This window comes from Grampus griseus (genome assembly GCF_964374135.1).
Source record: "Grampus griseus genome assembly, chromosome: 6".
Lineage (NCBI taxonomy): Eukaryota > Metazoa > Chordata > Mammalia > Artiodactyla > Delphinidae > Grampus > Grampus griseus.
In genome coordinates, this window is record NC_139000.1 from 91,368,839 (window position 1) to 91,387,566 (window position 18,728).

General features: G+C 46.3%; 1 protein-coding gene and 1 pseudogene across 2 annotated transcripts in view; both read right to left on the reverse strand.

Annotated features, from left to right (window-relative positions):
• Positions 1–652: 652 nt before the first annotated feature.
• Positions 653–6,024, reverse strand: LOC309824201 (NUT family member 2G-like; annotated as a pseudogene). The gene is made up of 6 exons: positions 5,498–6,024; positions 4,408–4,536; positions 3,189–3,361; positions 2,441–2,736; positions 1,910–2,026; positions 653–1,457 (listed from the first exon to the last, which is right to left on the reverse strand). The product of its transcript is annotated as an NUT family member 2G-like (transcript).
• A 4,235-nt stretch (positions 6,025–10,259) lies between these two features.
• Positions 10,260–18,728, reverse strand: part of FBXW12 (F-box and WD repeat domain containing 12) — a gene marked incomplete at both ends in the record, with an annotated part of 34,833 nt that continues 26,364 nt past the window's right edge. Inside the window, 1 exon segment of the mRNA XM_082656920.1 lies at positions 10,260–10,439. Within this exon segment, the coding sequence (XP_082513046.1) occupies positions 10,260–10,439 (180 nt within the window).

Below are 18,728 nucleotides of genomic sequence, written 5' to 3' on the forward strand. Positions count from 1 at the left end.
CTCTGGTCACTCCACCCACACAGGAAACCCTGGATGAGCGGAGGGTCATCCCAGCGCCGTCGCCTGGCCACTTCAGGGAAGCAGAGAGAAGCTCCATAATGACAAGGGCTGTCTCCAGGCTCCATCCTAGAAACTGGTGAGTGTCCAGAGGGCTGAAAGGCACAAAAGCAGCTCTGCCTCCCCAGAAGGTTCAGGGATGCAGAAGATGGTACAGATGCCCCAGAAGGCCCCTAGCCAAGCAGGCTTTAGAGAAGGGGATGATAAGGGGGTCCCTGGGGAAAGTGAGAGCTGTGGGTTCCCAGGGCCAGCCTGAGGAGTCCTTGTCTATGTGGAGGAAAGGTTCGGCCACCTGTAGATCCAGAGCTCCTGTGACCGCCCTCATCCTTCCTTCCTCTCTGGATCGCTCTCTGTGGAGCAGCGCAACACGAACAAGATGACAGTGGCCTGAGAGCATTTCCCACCAAGACGATCTTTATTCACAATTGATATACGTCACTCCAAAGGTCCTGCTCCACCCACACCTGGCCACACCCACCTCCCCCACCTCCCTAACCTCCCACAATCCCGCTCCCCCCCCCCCACCCTGGTGGTCCTGCCCTCCCTCCCTTCCCCCCACATCATCTAGGATCAGCACTGGGATGACAGGGAGCCCCTAGGCTCCCCTGGGAGCCACCCTGGAGGGCCGGCCCAGCTGTTCCCTACTGGCTGCAGTGCTGCTTCTCCTCTTCCTACTCTTCTCTGTGACACACGGGTCACGCTTTCTCTTTCTTGGCTGTGAGGGGAGAGCCGGCCCCAGAGCCAAGGCTGGCCTCCCAGACACCCGGAGGCCAGCCCCGGGGATGGGCAGCTTCTCAGCAGTGGCTGGGTGTCCAAACAGAGCCTGCTTCCTCGACTTGGGAGCGGCTGGTGGAGCTGGGCTGAGGCCTCTTCTCTGAGGGGAGGGGGCATGGGGAGCACTCTGGGCCCCCCAACCTCCAGGGGAGGCCAGGCCTGAGGCATGGGCAGGACTCTGGGACACCCAGCAGAGAGCCGAAGAGGAAGGCCAGGCTGGGGAGCTCCTCCTCGTCCTCACCGGACCCGTCCCTGGGCCCTCGGGCCTCCCGAACAGGAGAGGCCTCTCTGAGCATAGACGCATCCCTGGGTCCCCGTAGAGGGCCAGCGTGCCTTTGACCCTGGGGAGGGGATGGAGAGACCTCCTGACGTCCTCGAGAGGAAACAAAGTCTTTGGGCCTGCACAGGCCAGTGTCTCTTTGGATGAGCCTATGAGGAGCCTCAGAATCAATCTCTGGTGGGCAGGCTTCATCACTGACCCCTAGATGGGGGTCTTGGTCATGCCTCTGGGCACCTTGGCCAGCGTCGGACTCAGAAGGACTTGAGCCCATTCCGGGTGCACTGTGACTCGGGGCTGCCCGCACACCCTCATCCTCTTTCAAGGCCAGGAGTTGTTTCTGCATCAGCTGGTAGGAGGGAGGAGGACAGTGACGGACAGTGACTCCAGGACTCGAATCCAAATACAGACACTGTGTCATTCCTGCCATCCTCCTGCAACTTATTCCCAGCTTTGTGCCCTTCCCTCCCCTCCCGGCTCCCCATCCTCTCCTTCCTTTCACCCTGCACTGCACCCACCCCAGAACAGGCACTTCCCCATGCCAGACCTCCCAGGCAGGGGAGGGATGGACAGCACCAGGTGACCCTCCTGTTCTGGGGCCCTACCTCTCCCCTGTTCACTGGGGTCCCTCCGTGCCCTGGTCTTCCTGGGTGTCCCTTGTGTCCCCTGTTCTACCGGGGATCCCTCCCTCCTCTGGCCCCCCTGGGACATCTGGGTTCCCCTGTCCCCTGGATCACCTGGGGTCCCCCTCCTGTGGGGTCCCCCGGCTCCCTGAGTGTCCCTCTCCCTCCTCTGGCTCACTTCTTCGGGAGTGAGCCCTTCCTCCTGCTCCAGCTCCTCCACTAGGTCCAAGAGATCCAGCTGTGGGTCTGGGGAAAGCAATTCTGCCAGGAATCGAGGGTGAATGACTGCCTCCACCTCGGACAGAAAGAAGAGGCTGTGAGCATCCTTGGCCAGGAGTGGCCTGTGAGACAAGAAGACCCGAAGGGAAAGTGAAAAGCAGAGACCCACCCCACTCTCCTCCACAAGGCGGGGATGGTCAGCACACACACACAAACACACACACACGCACATACACACACAAACATGCACATACACAGTCACACACAAAAGAGCACATATACAGAGGCACATACACAGACACACAAAGGCATACACACAAAGAGACACAAACATGTACACACATACATCTGCGTACACCTCCCCTAACACCTGGTTCAGGAACAAGGAGCTGAGCTTAAGTCCCAACGGCCTGAGCAGAGCCCAGATCTTGGGTGCTGAGTGTTCCATGCCCTGGCATCTTGTAGACCCCAGGCTCCATGCCTATCCTACCTTGGTGACAAAGTCCTCCTGGGAACACAGCTTGTCAATGTAGCTCAAGAGGCCCGGGTCCGAGTAGGTGCCGTCCTCTTCCTGCTGCAGCTCATTTCCGTCCTCTCCACCTTCCGCATCTGACTCGCCTGTGGCTGAGTGGACGGGCCCCACCAGCGCCTCTGTGATGTCCATATACTCCCTCACAGCCTCAGGGGGAATCTCCTTGGGTGCCTTGGGCTCTGGGGGCCGCTGGGACCTGTGTGGCTTTGGGCGGGAGGGCTGGGCCCTGGGGCTGGACATCCTGGGAGCACAGGCTGAGGCAGAGCGGGAGGAAGGGAAGGAAGGTGAGGGACTCCCGGTCCACCTCCTGACCACCAAGCGCACGTTGGTGAGGGCATTGTTTGGGGGACATTGATGTGGGTGTGGGGGGGGTCAGGACCACCTGAAGCCTCATGCACTGTTGGAGAGGGGAGGTAAGGGGGCATCTAAGAGAGTCACAAGTAAGGAAGTGGGGAACCTCCAATTTTCTAGGGGTCTGCCCATCAAGCCCACTTCCTAGGCAGACTTTTTGTGGGGTCCTTTGACAGGGAGGTGTGAGAGGAGTTACAAAACTGACCAAGTCAATACCCCATAGTGACAAAGGGCAGCTGAGACCCCATGCCCCCACCTCCCGCCTCGGTGGCTGTTTTGGTTGAAAGACCAATGCCCCTGTCTTGAAGGAAAAGGATCCACGTGGGGACAGTAGCCAACCCTAGGCCCCTGTTACCTGTGCCTTCAACTCCAGTGGGAACCTGCGTGCCTGGCTGAAGGCCCACTTTCGGGGCTGGGGGCCCCCGAGGATCCAGCTTCGGTGGGGCTGGAGGAGGCAGGTCCTGCGCACACTGCATCCACTACAACTTCTGAATCTGCATCTCCTCCTTGGCCTCAAATTCCATGAACCTGGGGGGTGACGGAGGCATAGGCCACCCTGAGGAAAAGGCCTGGGTTCTGGAGCCCAACAAAGGCAGCCAAGAATGAGGGATTGGGAGAGGATGTGCCTTGAGGCTGTCAAGGCCCTGTGAGGTGCTGTCCACAGCAGAGAGCTGCTCCTGGAACTGATACAAGATCTGGGACCCTTCCTGCCTCACCAGCACTGGAGGCCATTCAACAGCATAGACCCAGGTCGCTTAATTGAACCAGGTCAACGGGACACGTGGCTGACCCAGGGGGCACCCTCCTCATGCCCCCCAACCCCATCCAGAACCACATGAAGGGCTGACAGCCAGAGGCTGGAACAGGCATGTGTTCCCTACAGGGGTCCTTGCCCGAATCCAGAACCCTGGGCTGGGACTGAGAGTCCTGGAACATAGACCTGGAGACAGGGCCCAGGAGAGGCTGGGCAACGTGGATGCTGAGCTCAGAGGAGAGGCCTTCCTTTCCTCTGAGAGGCGCTCGTTTGTTTGGTTTTGTTTCTTAAACCAAGGGGATTACCATGGAGCAAACACTGGAAGGGCCGTTGACTCTTGGGTTGATGACAGCTGGCTTTCCCAGCCTCTTCAGGGATGCCAGGGTACCCACTCAGGCCACTTTTCATGAGGAGAGGGGGTCCCAAATCTATGTCAGTGGCCGCCAGCCACCCACCACTAAAGAAGCAGCAGGCTGGCGGGTGGAGCTCTTTCCCCGGCCCAGCCCATATGGCCGGAGTTGGACCCCTACTGGACTCACAGCTTCACCCTGCGCCGTCCTGAGACCTTCATGTCAAGGCAAGGGTAGGTCAAAATCAGGGGAGGGCAGAGCTCCTGGTGGAGGAAGGACAGAAGACCCAAACTCTCAAGGTGAGGGAGGGGTTTCTGGAGGACAGTAGGGCCTCTGGGCTGCGGGGCCCCTGTTCTGGGTGACAGCCCTCCTCCTTTGTCCTCTCTGATGAGCACCCCCATGGCCAGACCCTGCCCTTACCCACTCGCCTCACCCTCCATGCAGCCCCTGGGTCCAGGACGCTGACTCACTTTTCCGCCATCTCGTAGTAGATCATCCGGTCAAAGTTGCTTCTGCACTGCCATTCCTGTACAGCCCTGCACAGTGCCTCCTCCAGCGTCATGGTGGGCTTCAAGCAGGCCAGGGATCAAAGCACTGGGCTGTAAGCCCTCGGGGTCAGTCTCCGTGCCCAGCCCAGCCCCCACCTGCCTGACCCCACTGGCCAATGTGGACCACACATCACTCAACGCAGCATGACTGAGCAACAGGAGGGTGAGAGGCAGGTATCTGCGAGGGCAAAGACAAGCCTTCCCGGCTACTGCTGTCACCGCCTCACACTCACTCGAGGATGACCATCCACTCCCAGGCTACAGCTGGGACACTGTGCCTTGGGGAGCTCTTTTCCTCTTCAAGGTTGCCTTTTCATAATAAAAATCACTATCATCAATAAGGTGTGGCATGTGCCAGGCCATCTATGAAGCTAACACTTCATAGATTAGCCCAAGGAGTTTTCTGCCCAGTCCTCTGAGTGAAGTGTGATTGTCCCCTTTTTACGAGGGACCGGAGGTTTAGGATGGAAATGCCTGCCAGGCTCACAACTCTAGTGGGAGAGAGCCCACACCCTTAGGAGAGCTCTACCATCACCCTGTTCCTAGTGGAATTCTCCACAACAATGAAGTCGAGGCGTGCATTAAGCGCTCTCCTGGGCCCCGCACTCCTCCCCCTCCTCCGAAGTGACCTCCCCCGGCCATGTACATCAAGTCCTGTACGAAAGGAGATCGCACCACGGGAGAGTGCGGCATTCACTCCTTGGCTCCTCACCTTACACCACGACCCTCTCTGACTGCAAGTCTTCAGTCCATATTACCATGAGAATCATGGAAGAGCAAGTTGGCTAGACTCTCAGGGTGGTGGGGTCAGTTGAGATGAGGCATATTTCAGTCATGATGTCATGGACTGGCAGGCTCACCCACATGACCGACAATGTGCCTTCTCATAGCATGGACATCGCCCTCAGACCTTGCTTCCAGTATCCCTAGAAATCTAACCTGCGAGTCCATCCCCAGGTCCTCTTTATCTAAAAGCTCCGATAAGCTCATGACCCCCTGAGCGTTCACTCACATGAGAAAGCAGGAAAGAGCTTCTGCATCAGGACTCTGGGGAAGGTGTCTCCAGGCCAGTGGTTTGAGGCGCTGCCAACGTCGGAAGTTACTGTACACGCTCTGGGGGTTAGAGCAGTCACCGTGCGAGGCGTAGGACTGGTTGGTGGCCAGGCTGCCCTGCCTGGAAGTGCCATGTGGCCAAGGCCCATAGTTCACTGGGCGAATGATAGGGGCCAGCTGGGCAGCTAGTGGTGGAGCTTGAGGAGGAAAGCCTGGGGTCCAGCCTCCCTTGCCAGCCTGAGTAACTCCAACAGCTGGAGCAGTCACAATGGTCTCCATCACAGGGGTTGCTAAGAATACGGATGCAGGACATGCAGCACTCCCGCTGAGGGCCCCTGGAGTACTCCATGTGAGGGGGCCTTGAGTAACGATAAAGGTCTGAGTCTGGGGGGCCTCCACTGGACTCCCTTGTGACCTGACTTGGACAGTGAGGTTGCAAGCCCCAGGGGCACTGGGTCCACGGCCACCATTAGCCACCAAAGGCATCGTGGGGAATCAACCTGTCATCCTTGCTGCCATCCTTTCTCCATAGCCAGGGCAATTCCTCTTGATCCACCTCCAATGACCCCTCCTCCCCAGTGCAGTCTCAGGTTTCTTCAGGCTCCCTAGTCTCCCCAGCTGAAATGTGCTTGTGTTCAGTGCTCTCTTCTCCCTCTACTTCAGTCCAACTATGTGCCCACAGTGAAGTGTCACATGTGAACCCGAAGGATGTGAGAGATGGCAGGGTCTCTGAAAACACATCCCCAACCTATAGGCTTACCTTCTTCTGAAGCCATCCTGCAGGCTTGGGCACGGACTACTGCTGCCTGGTAGCCTCAATGAGAAAAGTCAAGACCAGGACCCAGAGAGTGACCTGCTTCAGCAGTTGCTCAGGATCCAAGTAAAGGAGGGACAAGTTTGAATCTAAATAGTAGAATGTGGGCTGAAACTTTCTGCAGTAGGGGAGGGGCAGAGGGTACATGGGTCTTGGTGGGGTGGGGTGGGGGGACATTTCACGAGGGCTCTGGCAGGTAGGCAAGAACCAGAAGTTCCTTCCACCTCACACAGTGGCAACACAATTGGCGTGTGCCTCTTTAGGCAGTTTATAAACTGTTTTTTTGATTCATGGCACCGAGGTTGGACATGACGGTCCCTTCCTTTCACGTCTTTATCCATCAACCTAGTTTTGTGTCCCTCAACACATTCTGCTTCCTACCAGGCTCTTGACTTACTTCAACAGAGACTAGACTTTCTGAACAAAATACCCAAGTGTTAGTCTGATAAACACTTGGGTATTTATGGCCACATGGAACTGAGTATTTGAAATTAGGATTGTCTCAGCAGATCCAGTGTCTTTGACTGCTGTATGTACATCACTCCTAAGGAAGTGGTCCTTGTGCTCCAACCAACCTCCAGCAGGACCAGCCTTACTAATGATCCTTTGTGTTGGAAAGCCCCCGTCCATCAAAAAACTGTCATGCAGCCCCCATGTCCAAGAACAGAATTCACTAAATGTCTTTCTCATAGTATTCCATGGTTGTTAAAGATTTAGTTTTTTTACCTTTTAAATGATTTTAGTATAATATTTTAAGCAAGTAACACCTTCTCATGGTTCAAAATTAAATTGTGCAAAATGGAATATGCAGTGGCAAGTCCTCCTCCCACCTCTTTCCCCTGTCAACCCAATCCTCTTTCCCAGAGGAAACCAGTGTTATCTGTTTCATTAAAATCTTTCCAGAGATATGCCATGCAACTAAAAATGAAGGCAATCTATTTTCATTTTTAAAAATGCCTTCATTGTTTTTTCTAGTTGAAAATTCATATATGTTCCAATATATCTGAGGATATTTCCAATGATTGTCTTTGTACGGGTATCGTGGCTCCTCTGTTTCTGCACTAGATTCCTGGAACAAGAATTTCTACAGTCCCTTAAATTTCAAAGTACCTGAAAGAATAGGGTGGCTCGATCTAGCAAAGAAAAATAACAAATGCCTAACTGAATTTGGTTTTTGAACTTCACGTAAACAATGAATTTGTTTTTAGTATAACTGTGTCCCACGCAATATTTTGGACATACTTTTACTGCAAATTCTTTTCCTGTTTATCTGAAATTTACATTGAACTTGAAATCTGTATTTTATCTGGCAACACTACCAAAAAAGTATAACATACCAAGCTATTATTAGTTACTCATCCTTATGAGAAAGAGAACTTGGAGTAAAGAGACTCAAGTGTGCATCCTGGCTCCAACACAAAACACAATTGTAAACATACACAAAATCTGCAGGCTCTTCAGATGAAATGGATTTGGAAGAGCCATCATATAGCATTGAACGTCTTGGCTTAGTAGGGGTAAGGACAGAAGTAAGGAACAAGAAGGCGGAAAATCTTCTCTTTCCTTATGTTAAAGGGACTAAACATCCTAGAGCCCTGGTTTTTCTAGGTGTTAAAAATCCACTACCCATGAGATGGATGTGCACCTTGAGACAATGCCAAGAGTTCATCTACCAATTTCCAATCCCCATTCATACAAACTCACTTCCAACTAAATCCTAGCCTGCAAGCCCTGCTTACAAGTTTGTTAATTTCCTGTCTGCATTACATACCCTTGCTCTTTAGAATCTAGGCCTTATCATTGCATATGGTCCCATCTGCATGGGAATCACGGTAGCATTCCTTTTAAAAAACTTGTTTGATTATTTTTTTCAAATTGAGAATCCATATCAGTCAGTTTACCACTATCAAAATATGAAAGAGTATTTGTGTTTTGTGTTGTGAGAAGAGAGGCCTGTTAGGAAACTTGTCAAGGGAGATGAAGGGTGAAAACCTCAGAGGATTGCAACCCAATATCTTGGGAGACGAGATTCACTGACTGCTGTAGCAGCAGTAGAACTCCTACTGATTGTGGGGTGTTGGGGAGGGAAACAGAGGTTTAGAAGGACTGTTCCACAGTGTGAAAAAGACTCCTGTTGGTGCTTAAGAAGTTCCTTGCCCCTTGTCAGGAGAAATTGACTCAGAAGAAGATGAGAAGATAAGGTGAGAATATTTCAAGCAACATCATGGTGAACTTTATATCTAAAGAAACTCCTGTTGGGGACTGAAAAAAATAAACAATTTGGGAATAACACTCAGTACTGGAGCTTTTATAATGAAGGAAAACTTAAATGATTTTCAACCAATAACTTCATACTAGAGGGATGGTGAGGCAAAATATTGTACCCAGGCACTCGAGGAAGGCAGGCTTCCTTGTTGCTTCCTCCCCTTGTTCAGTCATTGAACCAATTATTTACAAGATTCTCACTCATAATTCTGATACAGTATTTGAAGGAGTCTTCTCAAGGCCACTGATACAAAAATTGCACTGTGCAAAAATTAGCCAGTTCCAATTCTGCAATCACTTTTGTAATACTTCAAAATCCTACACCCCAGAGACAGAGATAATCAAATTAGCCCAAATGTAATTTGGGAAGACCAGTCACAGAAGGGAGTATCTAAAATTCCTTTGGATCATGATCTCTGACTATTCCTGCACAGAGGTTGGGGGCAGGCATTGACTACTGAGAAAAAACATCTCTGGACACGCATCACAAGCCTCAGAAGACAGTTCATTTCCACTCAATCACGAAACATTAAAGAAACGAAGAGATACCATGTTTGTGTCTTTTCAAGTCTGTGCACTTGGAGGCGCATAGTGCTATTAGGTGTGAGGGGTCTTCAGAGGCATCCTGTTGAGTGAGAAATGCTCTAATCTTGAAATTGACCAGAGAGAAGATCTGATGATTGAAGTTTCTTTGGGAAGTATTAAAAAATCAGGTCAGTAAGTTGATCCCGCTACTATTTTTGTTGTTGTTGTTGTTTTTATTGCCAACTGAAATTCTGCAAGATATTACAAAAAAGGAGGGAGGGAAAGTAAAATTGTTCCCATATTACCTGCTGTGTTGAAATTGGCCCAGATTGTCAACTCTTTCTCAAAGTTATTAAAAAAAAGACAAAACCGTACAAAGGAAACACCTGTGAATCAACATTTATTGAAAAACCTCCATGTATTTAATACACTAAGAAAAAAAATTCTATTACTGTAAATGCGTTTGGAAAAAACTCTAGGAACGGAGTCAGGAGACAGTATCTTAAGAGTGTTTCCCAGGTCTGAAATTCTTTCCTAGAATTGTTCTTTAATGGAAACTTCAGGCTTGCTAGGAAAAAGGACCTACTGTTTTTTGAAAGGCATAAACAAGAACCAAGGAACTGATGTCCAAAGGGCATAAAAGCACTTGCCCCAACTTGAGGCTACTGTGCTTAGAGAGGAGCTCTCCAGAACTCTTTGTATCTAAGTGCATGGGTTTAACGTGTGCAATATAAAAATCACGAGTGCACATCTCACAAGAGCTGGTTTTAAGAAGAGAGCGTCACGAAGGTTCCCGGCGAGGAGCGTCGCCTGAGAAGTTCCGCAGCGCGCCCGACCCTTCACTTCTCTCCTCTCCTGCAGAAACCTTCTGGAACAGATGCCCGCGCGCCCCGCGCCTGCACGCCTGCGCACGCCCACTGGGGCGGGGCTCTCGGGCACGCGGACCGCCGTCCTCCAACTGCTCCCGGCGTCTGTTGGGGCAGTTTGCTCCGGAAGACAGGAGCGCATGCGCGAGCACGGGGGGCGGGGCCCCAACGGCCGTCGGGGGGGCGGGGTGTCTCATGGCGGCCTCTAGAGTCAATTATAGGAATCCTGTGGTAAGGGGTATGGGGACTTTTCACCCCTCAGGTGTCACCGCTATGCGCTGTTGTTCACCCTGTGGGTTATTTGTGCCCTTGTCCATGTAAGGAGACTCCCCCCACACCCCCATAGAGCTCGATTCCCTTGAGGTGTTTACCCCAGGGTTACTGGCACCACTGGGGAGCCGGCTGCATGAAGGGTTCAGTGATTGCGGGACCTACAGTGCGGGATAAATACTGTGTGCGAGCTATTAAACAGGTGCAGTTCTAGTCTGCGCGTTCTGAAGAGTACAAAAGCTAGAGGGAAGTTCTTGCGAGTTGAAAACCCTCATCTGGTTCCAAAGGTGTAGCTCAGGTCACTGGAATATGAGTGAAGAACTAGCGAACATCCTCATAGCTTTACTAGTAACTTTTTTTTTTTTTTTCGGTATGCGGGCCTCTCACTGCTGTGGCCTCTCCCGTTGCGGAGCACAGGCTCTGGACGAGCAGGCTCAGCGGCCATGGCTCACGGGCCTAGCCGCTCCGCGGCATGTGGGGTCTTCCCGGACCAGGGCACGAACCCGTGTCCCCTGCATCGGCAGGCGGACTCTCAACCACTGCGCCACCAGGGAAGCCCACTAGTAACTTTTTAACATAAAAATATCAATCAACACTTATGTTCAAACTGTACTCTTTTGTCAATGAGAGGAGTAAATTTGCTGAATCTAACAATAAGCATTTATTCGTAGTCTGATACTCTCAAATCATGACGGAATTGCAAGCATAGGTTGGCTGGTGATGCAAGAGTTCAGCAAAAATCAACGAAAGCATTAGGTAAGAATCAATTCGGTATATAGAATTTACAGTGAAGAGTAGTGTACATTTTATCTTATTTGTAAATTATGTGCACACATCTATTATATCATTAAAATTAATTATATGGTATATATCTCCACACTTCTTTAGGGAGTGCTGATTCAGGTTATTAAGGCTTTGCTTCATAACACACCACAGCAGGTGCGTATGGGGCTTAAGGTAGTTTATGTTTGTATTCTGGGGTCGTGAAAGTACTGTGTGGGTGTGTTTGTAGTGTGAATTATATATATGTGCGTTTGTGGCTTGTTGGAGTTCAGTGTCTGTATTTAAGGATATTAAGAAGTTACATCCTTGTTTTTGGCAGTTGGGGAGTTGTGGGTGTTTATGTGTATCTGGAAGTGTCATGTTGTATATGTGTATTTGTAGATCTTCCAGGGATTGTAGGACCTCATGGGCAGTGGGTGGTTTTATGTATATCATTATTTGGGAGCCTATTGGGAATGTGTTTCCATGAATTCCTGGCGTAAGGTTTATTTGTGTATTTATGGAGTTGGTGAGAATCTGAGTAGTGTATTTGTATTTGTGGGTTGGTGATGTCTGTGTGGATATTTGGGGTTAAGTGGAAGACATGAGTGTGTTGTTGTGAGAGTGGATGTATTTGAGTTTATGTAGAGGGTTTGAGATGTAATTCAGATGTACTCTAGTTGTTCGGATTATGTATTTGTAGTGTAAGACTTTGGGAATGTGCGTTTATGTGTGTGTTTTCTCCCAGCATGTTATAAATGCGTGTCTGATGGTGGGTTTTGAAGGGTTAGCTGCATGTACATAGTGGAAAAGTTGGAAAAAGTACTTGTGTTTATTATTTTTGGTGTAGGGTTGTGTGTTTTGCTTATTTTTGAAACGTAGAGGGATCATTTGTATCTATTCAGGGCATGCTGTATTATGTGCGTTTCTTTTGGTGGTTTTCAGGAATTGTGTGTTTTGGGGTGTGTGAGGGAAGGTGTATGACTGTTTTATGGGACTGGTGGTATAATGTATATGTGCATATGAATGTGTTGTGTGGTGTGGGGTTTATATGAATCTGTATTCTGGAAGCAGGTGGTGTTATTTCAGTGTGAGTATTTGGGAGTGTGGGATTATGTATATGCAGATAGTGTGAAGCCTCATGTCTATTTTTGGTTATAGGTTGGTATGTTTCCATATTTGTAGTATGCTGAGTAATTGGGGGTATATTTGGGGCTTGTGGTGAGAAACATATATGTTGAGTTTGTGTGTGTATTCAAAGAGCGTAGCAGATTAGATGAATATTTTCTAGAGTATGTGTTTGCATTTTTCACTGGGGGTTATTTGTATCTGGAAGTAAGTATTTTTGTGTTGATATAGTAATGGAGTTATGTGTATACAGGAGAATGGGAGAATTTATTTGTACTGGAAGTATATGATATGGTTCTAAGTAAGTATTTAGGGGTATGGAGGTTTAAGATGTATAATTTGGGATTTGGAAGGGGTTTTATGTGTATTTATATATGATATGCTGGAGATGTGTCCGTGTCTTAGGAGTGTGTACTGGTTTGTGTGTATATCCATCAGGGCATGGGTGAATTCATAGGGTTTGAGGTAGTCAGAAATGGTCACAGTGGTTTCCTGGAATGCTGGGATTTTTGTGTTTGGAAATGTTTGGGGATTGTGGTGGTAATGTTGGATTCTGGAAATGTAAGGATGATGTATAGTGTTTTGGGGGATATATATATTTAGAGATTGGGAATATTTGCTGGTGTGTGTGTCCATGTGTGTGTGGGGGTCATGAGTGTATGTAGCTACAGTTGAGGGATTGCTGGTGTTTTTGCGTCTTTTATGTATCTGAGCATGAGGGGTGTATGTTCATGGTTAGTTTATGAGAGTGTGCATAAGGGCTTTGTGTGTGTATTAAAGTATTCAGGGATCCTCTTGTGTCATTTCTGGAATGTACTGGTTGAAGAACTTGGTGGAGTTGCTTATATGTGTGTTTTCAATGTTTGTGGGATGGTCCTCTATATATTTGGCAAGTTTGGTTGTTTTGTGCCTGTGTGTGTGTGTCTTTAGGTTCATGGGGCTTATGGGGTGTGTATTCTGAGATACGGGAGAGGTTCAGTGTGTGTATTTGGAAACAGAGAGGCTGTGTAGGTTTGTGTTCAGGAATTGTGGAGTATATGTATTTTGAGACTGTGGTATTGTGTGTGGGTATTTTTTGGGTGGTTCATGAAACAACTGTATACTTGGTGTTTTTTGAAAGCCTATGTATCTACAGGTTATTTGTTGTGAATATATGGGTAGTGTGTTGGTTGCATATGTTGGTATTTGAGCACATTCAAGGTGAGTGGTTTTGTGTAAAAATAAGGTAGTGAGAGGTGTTTTGTATGTACATTCAGGTTTCAGGTAGCAGTTGTATGGGTGTGTTTAGTGTATATTAAAGATTGTATGTTCTGAGATATGTTCTGGAGATATGTAGTGTGGTTTTCTTTGTATATCTGGGGTGAGAGTTCAGGGTGTTACTCAGGGTGCAGTCAGACTGTGTGCACATATTCACATGAAAGGGGATGGGGTGCACTGGAACTGGCTCATACTAGCTTGGTATAGTCAATGGTGCATATCTCTTCCTAGCTCTGTGATGTCAGGTTGAAATTAGTCATGCTGAGAATAGTTACACCAGGTAAGTTGTGAAGCTCCGTAAATCAAAGCTTTCCTACCTACCCTTGGAAAGCATTTTATTAAGCATTCATCAGCATTTATCACTGGTGAGTGTGTGCATGTGTGTGTGTGTGTGTGTGTGTGTGTGTGTGTGTGTGAAGCAAGAATATTCAGGCATCAGTGCGTACGTATATGGGAGACTCTGAGAATTTTGAGTGGGGCATTCAGGGGTTGTGGGCCTTTGTATGTGTGCCTTGACCCTGGTCGATCAAGTTGGTACATTCTTTTTTTTTTTTCCTTGCCCATGTACTTTTAATGTTACAAGTACATTTTGTTTCAATTCTGACATATTATTTTATGCTATAATTGATATATTTTATTTACAATAAATGTAACAAAATTTTCTTTTATTATTTTATTTGGTTTTTAGATTCTGTTTTGTTCTAAGTACTCTTTATATGTATACCTGTTACAGTGCCCTTAATTTTCCTTTTTCTTAAAAAATCTTTTGCTATCTAGTCTGTCAGTTTTAAATGGTACTCACTGACACTCATATATACAACAGTCAGTTACCTTTTTCAAATTTCACTCTTCTCCCTCTCTTCTCCTCCCATTTTTAATGGAATTCTTTCCACATAGTCAGAACATGTAACAATTAAACACTATTCTCTCACCCATTACCCTACTTTTGTGTTAGTATTTGATTTACAATTAAATATATTAAATAATCACCAGCAATCATTTACCAAGGTTTCCTCAGTGTGTGCTGTTTACATGAGCTCATCCTATAGTAGATTCCTCATGAATGACTCACCTGCACAATAGTCCCTGGGTTCTTGCACAGTCGAAACTGTTTACTTATAGACTTGATACGTTAAAGGCAGCTTGGCTGAATATAAAAACCTTGGGTGACTTTTGTTCTATGGAATATTTTGAAAATGCTGTTCCACTGTTGCTTTGCATTGTATGTTGCTCTTGAGAGGCTGGTGCTAGACTAATATTCTTCTCATTATAGGTAATTTGATTATTTTGTTTAGAGGACCTGATGATTTTTTTCCTTAGAGTTGTTTTACTAACATATTTCTCAAAGTGATTTGTTTTTGAATCATTTTCCCAGGTACAAGGTAGGCCCTCTCAACATGTAAATTTAAGTTATCTTTTATTTCCAGATAGTTTTCTTGCCTTACAGATTTAAATATCAATATTTATTTCTGTTGTGTTTCTTTTTCTTTTCTAGTAACTCTAATTATATAAAGATCAGATTTTTTTTTCTTGCCTGCCTGGCATTTCATCCACTTTCTCCTTAAACTTTTTTACTCTTTGTTGTCTTCCTGCCTTTCCTCAAAGTCCCTTATTAAAATTTTATTCCAATCTGTACTCTCTTGGGCACCCTATAATTTGCTCTTCCTTCCCTGGTGGACTTTGTCTTTTTCTTCTATTCCTTTTCTGAACTTGATTGACTTTCATTGAATTTTTTGTGTGTTTTGTCCTTTTTTGTCATTAGTTTTTAAAATTGCTGATTCAATGCATGCATTCAATGTTAAAAAACTTATTGTTTTAAAACTAATTGCTTGTTTATGAATACTTAATTCAATTTAGAAGTTTGTTGCAGTATTCTGCTCCCTTATTAATTTTTGGAAAGAATATCTATCACAGGAAATATTTTAATTTGAATTTTCTATTTACTTTTTGTATAATTTATGTTGAATTGAGTTAATTTTTTTTCAGTCCTAGGCCTTTTGTTGATAATTTTCCTGGCGTTAGAGTGCCCTTTTCTACCAGTATTTTAAAATGCATTTAAAATTTTTGATTATGTTGGTAACGGTTGGGATGGTGGCAGAAAGAGAGGAGAGGTGGCATGACATGTTTGTCTTTGGTTTCTGTAGGATCCTTAACTTTTACTTCTTCCTTTTTCTTCCTTCTTTCTTTTCACTGCCACCACTTCTCCATTTGGCAGATTCTCCCCCCAGAAGCAATGCATCCCAAAGGCTAATACCTATAGTTCTGCTTACTTTCAAGCCCAATTATTATAGCTGATGCCAGGAATTGACAATTCTTCAACTTGTGTTTAGCATTTTGACACTTACTGTTGTAATTTCACTTTCTGGAAGTGATTTTGTCTATCTTTATCTGCATCTTCTGTTCCACTCTTCTTTTTCACAGAATCTCTTAAGTTCACCTTCCCTCATTCTTCATGCCTGTAGACTTTTACCAGCCATGATGATACTGACCAGGGTTCTTGGCCTTCCTCAATAAATAGAAATTGACTAGAGGCCAGACAAGAAATTCAGGCAAGGCTTTATTGGAGCCCCTGCTGCAGCAGTGGGGAGCCAGAACAAGTTACAGTTTCCCTTGCTCACTTGCTCCCTTGGTGGGGGGGTAAGTGAGCTGGTTCTTTATATGGGGTGAGCGTAGGGGGTGTCCAGGGCTTGGGCCAGAGGGGTGGCTTAAGTGTTTTGTACACCCCTCTGGTGGTGTTGAGTGCAGGGGGCGTGTTCAGTACCCTGCTTTTGCTCCGGACACCCTGTTTTTTTGTTCCCAGGTCTTCAGAAGTGACAGTAGGGAGGTTTTTTGTTCTTTTTGTATCTTTTGTCCATAATTTGTCCCAACAGCGCATGCACGCAGTTATTTTTAGTCCCTTATAGTTTCTTTGTACTTTTTTGCTTGAGGAGAGGTTTGTCCAGGTGCAAGCATTGCAGCACTGCAGCAAAAGGTCCCAGGTCCCAGGCCTATCTCAATGAGAGCCTGTTGAAATTTGTTTTTCATTTCTCTACTTGTAAATAATTAGAAGTTCATGGTATTCTCTGCACCCTAGTATATCTAAAGCATGGCCAATAGTAATTTTATTAGTGTTCTTTATTTGTGTTGTTTTACTTGTCATTGTTGATCTTCTGGTTTGGAAGGTTGAAGAGATTCAGATTCAGGTGGTCACCATTACAATCTGTAGCTGGACACTTTCCCAGGCAAGGTTTTAAACAAGAAAATGGCAGTTTTAGAAGCTGAGCAGAGGCACTACTGCAGGATTGAAAGAGTGGAACTGGGGATCGCAGTAATTGTTCTGGTTGGTGAAGTGACTCACAATAAGAAAGTGGCAGTGGAATTTAGAAGTGAGGATGGATTCAAATTGCACTCAAAACAATAAGGACTAATTGTCAATTTCTTAAATAAATTGTCTCGGGACTTCCCTGGTGGTCCAGTGATTAAGACTCTACGCTCCCAATACAGGGGGCCCAGGTTCGATCCCTGGTCAGGGAACTAGATCCCACATGCCGAGACTAAAAGATTCCCACATGCCGAAACTAAAAGATTCCCACATGCCACAACTAAAGATCCTGCATGCCGCAACGAAGATCCTGCACACAGCAACTAAGACCTGGCACAGCCAAACAAACAAATAAATAAATATTTAAAAAATAAATTTCTCTTTTTAAAAAATGTATGTATGGACTAAATGTAATGTATGGACTAAATTTTCTATTCATTGATAGCAAAATAATCAGTTCATGGGTTAAGATAGCCTCCTGCCAATGCACAGTAAAGATACCCACTGGTCATTGACCTTCAGGAAAATTCCAAAGGAAGCATTATATTTTTTTTTATTGAAGTATAGTTGATTTACAATGTTGTGTTAGTTTCAGGTGTACAGCAAAGTGATTCTTTTCAGATTCTTTTCCCTTACAGGTTAGTACAAAATATTGATTATAGTTCCCTGTGCTATACGGTAGATCCTTGTTGATTATCTATTATATATATAGTAGTGTGTATATGTTAATTCTGAACTCCTAATTTATACCTCCCCTCCTTTCCCTTTTGGTTCCATAAGTTTGTTTTCTATGTCTGTGGATCTATTTCTGTTTCATAAATAAGTTCATTTGTATCTTTTTTTTTAGATTCCACATATAAGTGATATCAAATGATATTTATCTTTCTCTGTTTGACTTACTTCACTTAGTATGATAATCTCTCGGTCCATCCATGTTGCTGCAAATGGCATTATTTCATTCTCTTTTTATGACTGAGTAATATTCCATTGCATATAAATAGCACATCTTCTTTATCCATTCATCTGTTGATGGACACTTACGTTGTTTCCATGTCTTGGTGTTGTTAATAGTGCTACTATGAACATTGGAGTGCATGTATCTTTTCAAATTAGACTCTTCTCTGGATATATGCCCAGGAGTGGGATTGCAGGATCACATGGTAACTCTATTTTTAGAGTTGGTCCATTCTCTAGGGCCAAAGAATACCCATAAATGTTGGTTTTTTCTGGCTCCTCTTCATGCAGATGGGTTCAGGGTGTCTGTACCTAGGCAGGTTCACACTCCTTCAGCATTTGTGTGGTCCTGGCATATGGGTCTTGAGATGAGTGAGCCTGGTGGACAAACGGCCATGTAGAGCAGCAGCAGTGTATTAATCAAGTTTTCATTTTCTGTATTTTGTGATGTTTTGACATCTTAAAAAGCTGTCTGGCCAGGGAGAGACTGCCCCACACTGGGCTAGCAAAGGGCTCTCTGGGAGCTTGTCTTTCATATGCAAATCAACCAACCAATCTGGAGTCTAGAGCCTCAATTACCCCGTTTATCTAACTTACACACTAAGCCAATATTTCCCCTGACCTAAAATGTCCCAGGGTCAGGTACCAGGCAACTAGAGACCACACCTATAGCCTAAAACCCACCAGAATTATTCAAATTAAGCAATCCTAAATTGTTTACTCTGCCCTCCCTTACATTTTCTGTCAAAATTCCAATAAACACTCTGGCATAGGCTTTCTCCTTGTTCCTGCTTGTGCCTCCTGACCAAACCTGGTACTTACCCACTAGCCCTGTGTGGTGTTGCATGTCCCCTTCTTTCAGGAAATGTAACTAATGAGTTTCAGAGGCATTGGATTCTCTGTATCATCACTTGGTCACCTCCATAAATTAAATCCTGGACATAATTTTAGAACAGTTGGCACAGTGAGCAGAATGACTCAAGTGTTCAATGGAGGGGCCTACGTCTGGGCTGCTCTTGGCTTTCTAACTGATTTTACCACACAGCAA